This window comes from Anabas testudineus, chromosome 22, assembly GCF_900324465.2.
Source record: "Anabas testudineus chromosome 22, fAnaTes1.2, whole genome shotgun sequence".
In the NCBI taxonomy this organism is placed as follows: Eukaryota; Metazoa; Chordata; class Actinopteri; order Anabantiformes; family Anabantidae; genus Anabas; species Anabas testudineus.
Window position 1 is genome coordinate 19,014,068 of NC_046630.1, and position 14,841 is coordinate 19,028,908.

Sequence of the window (14,841 nt, forward strand, 5' to 3'; positions counted from 1 at the left end):
TCGCTTTATGTACAGTGTACTGTGTCTTATGTAAAATAACATTGCGTCCCGCTAACCCCTCTGATTCTGGTCTCCCCTGCTGGAGGATTCATTGCAACTCTGCTTCGTCGTTCTTTCACGATTATCATCATTAAGGCAGTATTATGAAAGGGGCAGCGATTCTGTCTCCTCAACTGCTGGGAGGCTTTTAATGTGAAAGAAATAACCAATATGAGTTTGTGTTAAGGGGAAATCTCAGCCTGCCTGTAATAAAACCTGGTCATCTCAGCATAAAAAAACTGCTTTATCTCTGACTGAAAGCAAAACTGCCTCCTGCCTGCTCCCACCATTATTTCTTATTGTTTCTATGCCATTCAGATGAGTCCAGATCTAAAAACCTGCATCAGCTCTTTACATACATGCCTGCCTCTGTCAGAATGATCCCATCACATATTCAGTATTTCTATAACGAGATTATCCAGGTTTTACATACACACGATCGCACAGGCCGCACAATCAGAACCGCAATGATATACAGTACAGTGTGAATAGAAGTGTACTGTAATGCTTCCCAACCTTTTTCATCCCCCCCCCTCTCTCTCTCTCACACACACACACACACACGTGGGTCCATTTAGATGCAGATGTGCTGACTCAAACGTTTTGCAGACTGGCTGAGCTGGTCACATCTTCATATCTGTGTGTGCGTGTGTGTGTGTTTGTGTGTGTGTGTCTGTGTGTCAGCTGGCAGTAACTGCTGTCAGACCGCATGAATAACTGAATTTTAACACAAACAACCATACAACACAACAAACAATGACGCTGCCAAAACCAAGCGAGTCCTGCTGTTGTCTCAGCTGTGAATCAGTCCGACTGTAATCTGATTACTGAAAAAACCATCAATTACTTGCGGCTCAGTGTGAGAAAAGCCAAGCTGGAACGTTGTAAGATGGTGTTATTAAATAGACTGTAATTATGACTTCCAGCAGTAGTTTTGACTGCTGTAACTTAGAATGAGGAGTTATAACAAATGTGATGCCAGTACTTTAAAAATGCTAAATTTGTATTTTAGTTACTTAAAGTATTTTAGTCTCTAAATTAATACATAGTGCAGCATTCTGATCGGGAAAAGATGAGAAATCTGATGATTTTGAAGCTGGTGTGAGTTTGTGACTATAAACTATACAGAAAAGCCCAAAAAAATCCAGCAGATTCCCATAAATAATAAATAATCCCCTCAATTTCACAGGTTTCATTCTCTCGTTCATATGATATTAAGTATTTAAGCTTATACACCAATACATTTTTGAACCAGGACTTTCAGTATTCGGAGCAAGTTGCTCTCTGGGAACCGGTGTCAGATTAAGAAAGACATCAATCAAGGTAATGACATTTTCTAGTGGGTTAATAAGTATGGGATGGGACTCTGTAGTGGAAGATACCAAACATTCAGGATTCAAATAGGAAACAGGACCAAAAGACTTGACTGGGACTCCCCTAGTAGAAACAAAGACACCACGTTCCACAAATCCACATGCATACAAAATGTGCACCAATGAATTTACACCTACCTGTATTGTTTTGAGTAATGCTATCAAACTAATGCTTGGCTAGTAAGTAGCTGAACACTACCGTTAGTTCTTGTCTAAAACGACTGAGTTTAGACTTCAAACTAACTCCAGATCACAGGTAATTATATATGAACATCACACAAAATGACGACAGGCGTTATTCATCCACCGTGGTGTTGCAGTGACTCACTTTTGCAGCACAATGCAAGAAAAAACAAATAAATGAAAAACAAAAGATGAAAAATAATGAAACTGACGACAATGTTAAAAATCTGGTGATAGAACAGGAAATACGTCAGAGTCACAGAGGGAATGGCAGCAGAAATGAAAAACAGGTGATGGCAGAAGATGTCATTATTGATGCGTGGCAACGGTGACATTACATGTGTCAGCTGTGTGTGTGTGTGTGTGTGTGTGTGTGTGTGTGTGTGTGTGTTTTCCTACCTGGCTCTCTGAGCAGTAGCTGAGCCATTGCCTGTGAGCTGCCAGCTGAGTTTTCTGCGACACACTGATAAAATCCTTCATCTGACTTCACCAAACCCAAAATCTGCAGGTTACTGCCATCCTGTACAACAACACACACACACACACACACACACACACACACACACACACACACACACACACACACACACACACACACACACACACACACACACACACAAATGTCAGCAAAACACAATAAAACCTTTTATTAAGACAAGTTGAAAGAAAAAGAAACAATAAAGTGGTTAGGAAGACAACAATTAAAAAGGTGTATGAGACAGTGGGGCCGACTCTGTGACATGGCATAACGGCATCATACTGTTATCACTGACCAGTCGGACTTCTACTTTGCTGTTGTCATCATCAAAATCAACCATCACTCCCTGCAGATGATTCGCATTAAAAGTCTTCCAATTTTATTCAAGGTGACTAACACACCAGGAGCAACACTGAGTTTAGCGTCTTGCCCAAGGACACATGAGGCATCAGTAGTGGAAGAGCCATTTTCTTGGAGACCTTATTCAATTCAAACTATGCTGCTTCTAAACTTTTTTCTAGCTTGGCTCTAAATATTAAACTCGTACTTATGTATGCAATGTAAGCATTTCTCATTTGTCTGTTTTTTCCCAGTTTGTGCGCACGTGTTCTCAGATACATCTTTGCAGATCTCACACTACATGATTTTTATCTGCTGGCTGTCAAAACCAACTGACCCAGACTAAAACAGATCCGGCTCTGTCCTGTCATCACACATGAGTCATATTTCTAATCAGCATAATGTGCCCCCCTTTGCAGTGTGTGCCGCTTTCTCCTCCTTTTTCTTTCACATTAAAAGCCTACTCAGGTAGGAAGGCGTTACGCCCTTTAAGCTCCTGCTAAGCCTTTAATGTGAAACATCTGTGCCCAAACTCTGAGCTGAGCAAAAGAAAAAGAAAAAGGCAAAAGTACAAAAGTAGAAGAGGTTAATTAATGAGTGAATGAAAACAGCTTCTGCATTTAAAAGAGAAACTGAGAGCAGCAGAGTGCTGAGTGTGACACGACAGAGAGAAAACAACGCTGTGGAAATGTTCATCAACCATCTGCAATTAAAGCAGATTAAAACAAAAGCACTTCAAATATTCTGAAACATATTTACAAAACAGACAAAACTAGAATTAGAAGCTTCTCTTCATTATAAGTAGGGATCGAATGGTTCACAGACCGAGACCAAACCAGACAGTATATCCGTGTTGTGTGGAGTTCAGGGACAGTCCAGGGTGTGGGTTATTTGTGTTTTGATAGCACCCAGAACCCAATCATGTATATAATTTTCTAAACTTTTGGTAATTTAATAAAACCCTGCACCAAAAATGAAGGAAAACAAGAGGAGAGTTGATTTGGAGAATTGATCTAATCATAAGCATGTTTCACGTAAAGGGCTGGTTAGCTAACAGAGCAGAGGGTAGTATGTAGAGGTTTGATATAAAAATGTGTTATCATTTTATTGAGGAGATGTCGGCAATATATAGTTTGTTGTCTTTATGTATTTTATATATTTCTATACGTTTTATATATTTTTAATTAAAATATATTAGAATACATGGCATCAAATAATAATATTAACTGATCATACGTTTAACATCCTTCAGACAATACAGTAGATTGTAGTTATTAATACAATGAGTTCTGAATAATTCCCTTTCATTTCAGATTGATGTGATAATAGATAGATAGATAGATAGATAGATATTTAACACACTGATCCAAAGTTCATTTTCAGTTTGGTGGTTGTACTTCACTCACCACTATCTGGAAGTAGTCACTCGGAATGACTTCCTCTCCATTCTTCATCCAGCGAACTGTTGGCGGTGGGTTTCCTGTCACCGCACACTCCAGCTCAATGTCCGTGGACTCGTAGGCGTACGTGTTGGTCGGGTAGTTCAGGAACTGAGGAGGCACTGCAGAAATACAACGACAACAACAACACACGTAAACAAAACAGGAACATCCTGTATTGGTTCAGCACCTTTCTTTTCTTCCCTTCAGGACTGTCTGTTACAGGAGAAGTTTCTGTAATTACCTTAACTATTTTCTTCTTCTAATTAGCACAATTACCCACAGTCCACAGTGTACTGCAGGATGAATGTGTTTGATCTCATTACCCTGCATGGATCATAACATGTTCATTTGACACTGACATCCATCTGTGGGTTATTTCTAACTTTGCAACCTCAGTGTTGTCATGAACTCTGGTTGCAGCATCACCCCTATATGATGGACAGACAAAGACAGCAACTGTCCGACTAAGTCGGTAAAGAGCCAGATATTTTTAGGGAGGAGGCCAAAAACAGAGTCATATATTGTCATGTGGCTTTTTTAAGATAGCAGACTTATTGTTTTAGATTTTTTTCACAGCATGTTTTAATATTTTTGTTTTATTTATTATCATGTTTCCTCATGTATATATTTGTCATGCATGTTATAATCAACACCTGCACAGAATGTTCATTAAATATATTTATATTTAATTATTTAATTATTTTATATACTTACTTATATTTATTTACTTAAAAGTTACTGCACTAAATCTCACATCCAGGCCTGATACACGATATTTTGATGTGATAAAGTGGTCATCACGTCTCATTGAATGATTATAATCATACATTTACAATAATAATCATACAAGATTCAACAAAGAGTGACTGCTAATCACAGCCGTTTTCCCAACGTTCATGATTTCATTAGTATCAGGTGCCATGAAAATCACTTGATATGTGCCTTTATGTTTGCTTGTAACTGTTTTCATCTAGTTTCATCAAACTGCATTTATAAATGTCGCTCTGCATTTATGAACGCTGTCAGTAACTAGTGACTATCTGTTCCTTGTCCTGCACAGTGCGCGTTACAGTGACATCACTAATGTGCGCCAGCGGATTTCTCATTGGATAGGATGGCATTCGCTCGTGGAAATAAATGTCAGCAGCACTATCCCAGTGCTCGCTGTGCTGGCACACGTGTGATGGTGCATGGAGTGGCTGAACAGTTCCTGAACAGAGTGACATTTACAACAGCGTTTAGGAACACCATCTGGTAAAATCAATTATATAAAGTCAATTAAAAATGAAAACAAATGAGAGAAGCAAGAGTTGCAGTTGGAGATTCAACTTAAAGGTGACAAAGTTTGTAGAGGGAATAGCCCAGTCGCTGCGTTGGGTATTGTAACCATGACAAGGAGACAGGCGATAAGTGATAAGTTCAGGAAATTGCTGCTAAACAGCAACAACAAAAAAGGAAACATTAAGACAGACATTGTTTTGGGAACTTCACGTGCTCTGAAAATTCTAATATAGCCAGACTAGTTGTTTTCTATTTCCACTGCACTACACGCTACACTGTATCCTGCTATTTTAACAGATACATATAAGAGTGTATCTTCTCATTTACCTCTCAGCAAGAAAGACTCCTAAAATATTCTTTTGAACTTTTTAAAACCCCAAATTGAACCTCCGGCCTGAACCAGCGGTGTGGATTTAGTCTAATCTGTTACAGAGGCTGAGTGTACTGGGAGGTGAGGTGATAGATACAGCAAACAGCCTTACATGTTCAAGTGTAATGGTTTACAGGCTCGCTAGAGTATAAACAGGAAAGCAGGAGGGCGAAGCAAGCGAGGCGGCTGCCATGTTTCAGCTCTGTTGTCGCTGAACAATGTCTTTGAAAGCGCTGCGCCAGCTCATGACTGACAGAGCAGAGATGTGAGACTGAAGGCATTTTGAGCCTCAGTAGAGACGAGGATGAAGCCTGAAGGTTCTCGTGTAGCACGGAGCAGGGACGCTGTCAGCGCTCGGAGACAACAAACATTCTCCCTGTCAGCACACACACACACATACACACACAAACGGTCTGTAAATGTCAACAAACACACACATATTCAGGTCACAGCTTCCTGAGCAAAAATATGCAGACAGCAGAGGACTACACCTGTATGCGAGCATATGTGAAAATGATGAGTGGCCAAGTATAGAAGAAAGAAGGAAAGAAGGAAAGAAAGGCTGGAAGGAAAGAGGGGAGGAGATAAGGAAGAGAGGCTAAAACAACATAAATGAATAAGTGTCCAGACACAAGCAAGTAAAGAGAAAGAAGACAGAACGGGAGAGAGAGGATATGTAGAAAGTTAGTAGATGAGGTGGGCTGTGTATGCGTGTCTCCCATCGATACATCATTATGTGGAGGTGTAACTTTATCACAGCAGTAATGCTCTAATTAAGAGCCAACGATTTCCTTTAATCTGCTGCAGCTTCACCAGAGCAACAGCTACACACGATGCACAAACAACACAGACCACTACACGTGTCCAGGAATTAGTCGGAGACACTAAAGACGGAAGGATAGATCCGAAACTATAGCCGCTACGTCTAAGTGCTGCAGAGATTTAGCACGAAGCTGCAGTTCCTCTAAACGCTCCGGAGACGCTGCTGCGATTCATCTCGGACTAGTCTCCGTAACACTTATTTAAGACTTAGTTAAAAGGTTGAAGGTTTATGTTTTGAAGTAGAGAGATCTCTCTGGAGTTGTAACTTTCTCAGCCTGATAAAGAGGTGACAGGTGTGATATGATGATCATATCTGTCTGCTCAATAATTCTAACAAGCATGAAAATAGAAGCATTTGACATCTTGTTTATTTCCATAAGAGTGAAATGGCGTAAAGCAGAATGGGAACCAGCTAGATTACTAATAATTCAATTATTATCTAAAACTGCATCCCTGAATCACACATGGGCACAGGCTCTATTTCATACTCTTACTTTACTACAGATACAATTAGTGTGTAGTATGGATTTAGGGCAGGTTCCAGTTACCATCATCAGTTTGGTGACTAATGATTTATTTTTTGTTCCCTTAAGTTCAACCTACACACTGCAGTAAAAAATGATCATGAGAAGAGACGATTCTGAACAAAATGCCAGTGATGTCACACATTGGCTAATTCAAAGCTGGAACGCGCTTCCTGTCGATGAAGGCGTGCAGGCTCCTCTGCTGGAGGGCGTCCTCCGGCCACGACAAGGAGTGCAGGAAGGTTGATAGTCGGGCACCCTCACTGGCTAGGCTGACGTATTTGGGATGCACACAGGGTAAATCATACTGTGATTCTGTACATAAGCTGTGTGGGATGGTCATTCACATTCTTTTTGCCTTGTTGCAAACACAGTGATAATCTCGCTCCATAATATTCTGCTTTCTCTTTTATAAATTGTGCATTTCTACTTACTGCTTTCTCAAAGTTAGAACAGAGAGGAAAAGTTGTTTCTAATTGTTCAGTCGCCCTGATTATAACGACGAGCCAGCTGATTAGCCTTCGTGTTTGGGGAATTCCCGGAGAATCTTTTAATTGTTTGGTTGTTGTTTTTTCAGCTTAACACTGATTACCTGGTCATCTGAGGTGACGCGCTGACAAAAGTGTTTGTGTTTCCAGGTGGGTTCTTTGTGATGCGCTGGACAACAGCCAGGGCATCCCTGTTAATATGATTCTTTTTTTTGGCTGCAAACAGCTGAGAGCATCCATTCATATGGAAATTTGCCACATCAACTAGCTGACCTCCACCAGACACAACACGTCTGACTCCACCTCGAAAGGATCCACACGGCCACGCCTGGATTGTCACCTGATACTATGACTGACAGTAGCTTTATAACAGTGAGGCACATAATAATAAAAAGTCAATCTGATAGGACAATGACAGTTTTAAAACAATGGGGAAGGGATGTGTTGTGTTGATGCATCTCTGTCTCTGTGGCGCACACACACACACACACACACACATACACACACACACACATACACACACACACACACACAGTATCAGTGATGCCGCCTCTCTGCACCATAATAACTTCCACTCAGCATTCAAATGGAAATCAGGTCTATCGTTCATTTCAATGAACATCTGCTGCGTATGATGATAGTACCCGCTGAAGGACATTCACACTCATATGCACACACACACACACACACACACACACATACACACACACATACACAGCTCCAGCTTTGGATACACACAAGCGTTCGCACACACCCACATATTGAGCCTGAGTTAAACTCTCTTCTCTCTTTACGTGAACAGGAATTGGTAAGCAACCTCTTTCAATCTGCACTTAACCACCAATTATCTGTCATTAAGTATATTCATGGAGACTCAGTACCCACACAGCCAGCTACACACACACACACACACACACACACACACCTAATATTTGACTATGTGTGCTTTACGTAAAGCTGCTGTCATTAAAGAGTGAATCCTAACAGTTGCAGTCAGCCGCAGTCGGCTGCTCAAACACATTTCCCAAGTTATTATTGTGCAACTAATGTTTGTCCAATGTCCACTCACAATAAATGTACAGGATGTCATGTCACACTCGAAAACACTTCAGGTGTCAGAATGAACAAATTAATTTCTTCACAAACAGGAAACGGATTCATCGCAGGGATTATAAACTCAGACTGAGAGCCGCAGACGAGCATACAACTAATCTAAACGGTAAATGGTTTACAAACCAAGATGGCAGTGACATGTACTCACACAATCTAAGTACACTGGCTAATAATCAAATCAATTAAGCCTTTTGAATGTTCTCCTCTTCTCGTGGCAGAGGAGTCAGTGGCAGGAAAACGGGTGAGAAACAAGAGGAGGAATGTAATAAAGTGAGAATGCACATTGGAAATTGGTGTTTGTAAGTGATCCACACCAGCAAACGACATGTCCCAAGCCTTTATTTGTTTGGGCTCTTATTTGATCCCTGTCATTATTTCCATGGTGCATCACATTTACTCCTGTCACCACTCTTACTGATGTCTGTAGTGCTGATAGTAACTCCTGTAACTGTGCTCTGCTGTCTGAAGACACAAATGAAGGACAGCTGCGCTTTTTGGGGATTTCTTAGCGTCAGCGCACAGCAAGAAGACAGACTTCCAACTGGTTGCCATGGCAGCAGTTTAACCGGCAGCAGAAGTGGCCAATGTGGCGGAATGACACATTGGATATTAACATTGTCTAATTAGCACAGCCGGGCCCTTGCTGTCCAACAGCCGTGACCCAAATTCTGTCAGATGAGTACAATTGTGCGCCTGCTGAGAGAAGCAGCCGGACCGAGACACCTGAGGCTGACCTCACCTGTCCGTCTCAGCCAGAGCTGTCTGCCTGGGCGAACAAGGGTAGCAGGCATGAATGTAATTGCTGCAGACAAATCAGGCAGGACAGTGGAGAGGGGATGCTGGCAAACCAACAGAGAGAGAGCAGTGCAGGGTCAAAGGCCATCCAGCTGCTGAGTGTTTTTACACATACGGCCTTAAACTTGATGGTTTAGGTTTAGAAAAAAGGAAAGGAAGGAAGGAAGGAAGGAGGGAAAGTTAGGATCATTCTGAAGAGTAAGAGCTAAAACTGAAGACTCAATCAGAACGACCTTCCGCTTTCAGATCACCTCCAGATAGGAGTGTTTTACCCAGATGGCAGGATTAAATGTGGCAAACGAGGAGGCAGCAGAAGGCGATTTTAATGCCCGAACGCAAAAACCTGAATGACCTGCAAGATTCATCACCGACATCCAAACAATGCGCGGCATCGATAGAGACGACAGCAGATGGTGAAAGTAAACAGATGCCTGAATTTGATCACCTCACACTTTTTAATTTCACCAGGCATTCCCTTGCTCTGCTGACAAGAACGCCCTCCATCCCACCACATACAGACACCACTACCCTCCGCCCCCACTTGCAAAGGTCTCACATGATAAGTCACTATTCTGGTAGTAAACACCGAGCAGGTCAGCTCCATCACGATCACGCCACTGAAAAGTCATGTTAAGTCCTTTTCCTTTTCCCCCCCTTCCATGACTTGATTGAGTTCCAATCCTGGATTACAAAGCTTAAGAGACAAAGGACAGGTCAGCTTTATTTGATTCGTCGGCGGGGTCGACTCAGCGGGTGTATTAAAAACCTGCGATCAGGCAGAAAGAAATGAGCAGCGGCAGCAGCAGCAGCAGCCGCACACTGGACAGGCTGAGACGGATTAAACAGTCTGAACATACGTGAACAAAGAGCCAGCAGCGCTTTAATCTGTAACCCTTGACAGTTCATAAAGAAATGCTGATTAACTGAGGACGGGGTGGGTGGTTTACCGAGGAAGCGCGGCAGATTTGGACACAGGGGAGGAGCGGGAAAAAATGAGGTTCATTTTATTTTTTCAAATGAGATATAAGATCTACAGCAGCGTTACATCATGTACATTCAATGTGTAGCTACTGGAACTGGAACTACAAAGATATGTGTCCTGAATTGAATTCACAAAACCCGGGTTATTAGGGACTGTGGCCCAGCTGTGTGCAGTGCAGATGGTCTAGAGGAGGCAGGTAGTTTCACCACTAGGCTGTCTTTAGACCTGCTGATGCCATTTATGCACAAGTAGGGTTAGTGGTTACTTATTGGCTTTATTCATTTGTGTATGCCTTAAACTAGGGTTTTCAAGCACACTTGGTCCAACATGATGTCTATTCTACAGTTCACTGTACACGTAAGAGATGTATCTTACTGGATATACCTAAAAGTGCTTGTTATATATGTCATTATCTTTTTTTGTTACGAATATTTCCTGTATGTAGTATGTGAGAGACATCAGCTGGCACTAACACATGCTGAGGTGACTGAGTTAACATTTTGCTTTTAAAATATACTTTCTTTGTTATTGCCAACTTAAGATTATTCAACTATTATTTTTATTTCTCCCTCTGTTTTTCTTCCCTTGATAATTCAAATTAAGTTAAGGTTGTTTATGTATCATAAAACTGCTTTCTGCAAACTATTTTTATTTGATATGGGACCACAAGTGCAAAATATCTGAGAGTGAGGAATAGTTTAGAGAATTTATTCATTCTAACTGAGAGAAAATTAGTGCTGGTCTAGACTCCTGGACTTAAATCCTCCGTAACCTATACGTTAGTGAAGAGTTTCCTCTCGCTACAGGAGCTCTGTGATCCTGCCCCCTCTCCTTTCCCGCTCTCTTTCATGTCTTTCAGGCAGCAGTTCAGCCTTTTTGGGCTGGCGGCGGAGGGCCGGCCGGTGCCACAGTGGGGGGGTTTGGCAGCTAGTTAAATGTTTTCTAAAAACACCCACAGTAATTCACAGAGCCTGTAATTAATCAGGAGAGGAACCCCGCGGGCAAAAACCAGGAGGGTGTGTATGTGTGTCGCCATGCGTGTGTGTGTGTGTGTGTGTACGTTGTCATTCTTAGAGAGGGAGACTATCACTAAACCAATCGGCTGTGTTTTACTACTGTGAATTAGTGTGTGATCGTCTGCAGTGAATTTGCAGCAGCATTTCAAAACCAAATACTAAAGCACACACATTTCAAATACATGCAACTCTTGTGTATTCTGTTGCAAAAGAACAGCTGTCACAGTTTGGAGTAACTACATTATACCAACAACTTAGCACAGATACTCTGACACTCTTCAAAGAGCAACTACACACTACTTGCGTTGTACACATAATGCTAACACAGATTGTTTCATCAAAATGTGTATAGCGCTTAATAAACGGCTCCTTTTTCTTCAAATTTGAAGAGGTTTTTAAAAGCCACATTTGAAATCCCTCATAGTTGCTGCTGGCCCTAGAAGAACCCAGGAATCCACACAGCAACTCTCTTAAAAGGATTAATAAGTGTGCTTCTAGCAACTATGAAAACTCCACCAGACTCGCTGTCTTTCCAGGAGCAAGTCGAGAAAGTCTAAAAGCAGCCCCTCATGACCTGCTCCACGTCGCTTTCAGTGTTCAGTGGAAATCAGTCTTCCCTCATATCCCTCGTGTTGCACTCAGCCACGAGGACACACTCAGTACAGTAACCAGCCCCTACACCCCCACCCACCCCTCAAACTTCTCTGTTGCATTTTTAAAACATACTGGGAAACAGCCTTCTAGCAGAATTCGAGAGTATAGTTACCCTTTAAAACTAGTGCATTCAACACTCTGGAGGAACCAAACAACTTGGAATTGGGGTGAACTGAAAGGAGAACAGAGGCGGTTTAAATTTCCACTAATAGTTCATGTCAGATCACTGCTGTAGCTTTGCAGTAACGTAGCATCCTTTTTATTTTCTTATTACAACTTAGGCCCGTCCGAGGGAACTTCACAGTAAGGGTTTGATGTCGGTTTTATAAGTGTCCTGTAAAGTTCCTTACTAGAAATGTCCCAAACCCTAAAAGAGCAGCATGGCTTATCTCTTATGTGTGTTTGGTCAATTTAGACTCCAACATGCAGCATGAAACTCTATTTTTTATTTAGCAATAAGCAGTATAGAAATGATGCTTCCTTCTTTTACCATAAAAGTTGAAACCATCATAGGCAGCAGGTCATTTCAGCTGCTGCTTTGTCCCATCTTTGATGTTGAATGGTCCAGCGCCATTACTAAGATTAAGATTGTATTAAGATAGGCTGTATTCAATCAAGTTGTGTTTGTGGGGTTTACACTGTGAAACTGCAAGTGGACTGTAGATTGTAAGTTACACACTGCAATGTAAAAAAGCAACAGGACAACATCCATAAAACAACATCACAACAAGCTATAATGCCATAACAACACTATAATGCCAATATAACAACCATGGGAAACACAAATGCCATAAAACACCAGCATCCAGCATCCAGCACTAATATCAGCAGTGAGTATGACTGATAGCTGCAGCGTGGGGTCTGTTTGTCACTTCTTTCATTAAGCTGCTAACAGGAAGCAGCTAACGAGCCAGGCTGCACTCATTATTATGGAAAACAACACACACATTCGTTATCCTAATCATCTAATCATGGCCGCTGCCCTGTGGAGTCAGATCACACGCATCTCCATATATCACCGTGCTCTGGCTATTTATCAGCATCTAACTGCCTCCATTTGGAAAAAAACTAAGTGTAATGGGGCATATTAGCACAACATATTTCTTCTTTATTAGTTTAATGTAAATGCAGGACAGAGACTGGAGGACTCAGCGTGCCACATGCCCAGCCAACTTTTCCATCAACTTTTTTTTTTTTTTTTTATTCTTTTTTTTATTTGTAGTGCTTTTATGTACTTTTATGTTTAACACTAAACTGTTGGCTGGCTGTGGAGCTCTTTTCAAATGACCTCAATAGACCTTTGCCCAATAAAAATGGAAAACATTTTAGAGGGCATAAACAGTGGGATTTATTTTAAGTACTGGAGGACACAAAAACAAGAGTATATGACATTTTAAATGACAGCTGCAGGTTGAAAGAGGATACGCACCAATAAAAGGTAGTTTGAATTTATATACTGAGAAACTCTAGGTAAATACAGAATTTTCCAACAATTTCGATCATTATTGAGCTGCCAATGATGAAACTAAAGACTTCCTGCAGATGTGTCACATTAACAAAAGGAAATGCTGGAAGACTTTTAATGTGAAATATCATAATATTATTTACAGGTTCAATATTTTCTAATAATAATGTCTTGAAGGAACCATCTAGTTTTGTGTCAATTATGGGAACAGAAACAAAGATCTACTCTGGATCAATAAACCTAATTTCTGATTAACTTGCAGATGAAAGAAATAGCTTCACTTTAATCCTTGGGAATATTTAATACATACACATTCATATATAATGTAATTTCTTAATTTGTTATAGGGAAAAATGCTTGTAGACATATTTGACCATGCATTTTTAGCTCAACTGCTGTCCTCTGAATAAAATTCTCAAGCTTGTGCCAACTTTTTACTTGATCACTCTCTGTTTTAGCTGATATTAATACTAAATTACACAGTTCTTTGTGGTAAACTTGCTATATTCCTGAATACGTAAAGTAAAGTGTCACCTGCAATATCTATGCAGAAAATGATGTGTTCTATTGACAGCATCCTAACAGTGACTAAATTATAATGGATTGGAGATTAAAAGTAAATTGAAAACGAGTCCAACATGAACTGTACTGAATGTTTAACATTTCTTCCGTGTGTATCTGTATGTTTCTTACCCCTTCACACAAATCTATAAATATACAGGAAAAGTGTGGAAATATAGCGTGTAAGTAAACTATTCACCTTATCAAATACATTTAATTTAAGAAAGAGAGATAAAAGGCGGACAGATGGAGGGATGAATAAATATTCACGGATAGCCGCGGGCTCGTCAAGATAAGAAAACTTCTGTTTAAATCCGTGTCTCCCTCAGCTCTGAAATGTATTATCAAAAAAAAAAAAAAAAAAAAAATGACAGAAAAGCAGATTAAAATACACAAAGTGTAGAAAGTCTACAGCATCAGCCTCCATGTGTTTAGCATAAATGCTGAAATTACACAGAGGGATGATCCTGATCATGTCAGCTTCACTGCAGCTTTAAATGTTGGATTCCTTGAAGACTAATTGATTTCCTTTTTCGTTCCTTGTTCTTCTTTCAATCATTTCTATTCTGTCTTTCAGGGGCTTTCCCTCTTCTCTCCCTGCTTGCCCACCTCTATAAGAAGCGTGCCCTGCAGTCATCGAAATGTGCACATGTACCATAAAACCGGTGGCACATCACAAAGACTACGGCTCATTTATCAAGACTACGTAGCTGCTAATGTTAAGGTTGCTGAGATGATCCATCTACTGGCAGCCCAATTCATTTGAGTCTGATTAATATAAGTGTCTTCTTCAAAACACCATGCGTAATTTGCATGCAACAGTAAAAAATGAACTCAAGAGCATAGATGTCTTTTGTCAGCCAATTACAGCCATGAACACAAACCCGTGGAGGAAAGATATCAAACTTTGGCTTTT

At 40.7% G+C, this 14,841-nt stretch overlaps 1 protein-coding gene across 1 annotated transcript in view; it reads right to left on the reverse strand.

Moving 5' to 3' along the window:
• dcc (DCC netrin 1 receptor) overlaps positions 1-14,841 on the reverse strand; it is a 200,849-nt gene that overhangs the window by 100,891 nt on the left and 85,117 nt on the right. The window contains exons 6-7 of the mRNA XM_026338947.1: positions 3,819-3,973; positions 1,995-2,115 (exon numbers count right to left, since the gene is read on the reverse strand). Of these exons, the coding sequence (XP_026194732.1) occupies positions 1,995-2,115; positions 3,819-3,973 (276 nt within the window). The remainder of the gene's footprint in view (positions 1-1,994; positions 2,116-3,818; positions 3,974-14,841) is intronic.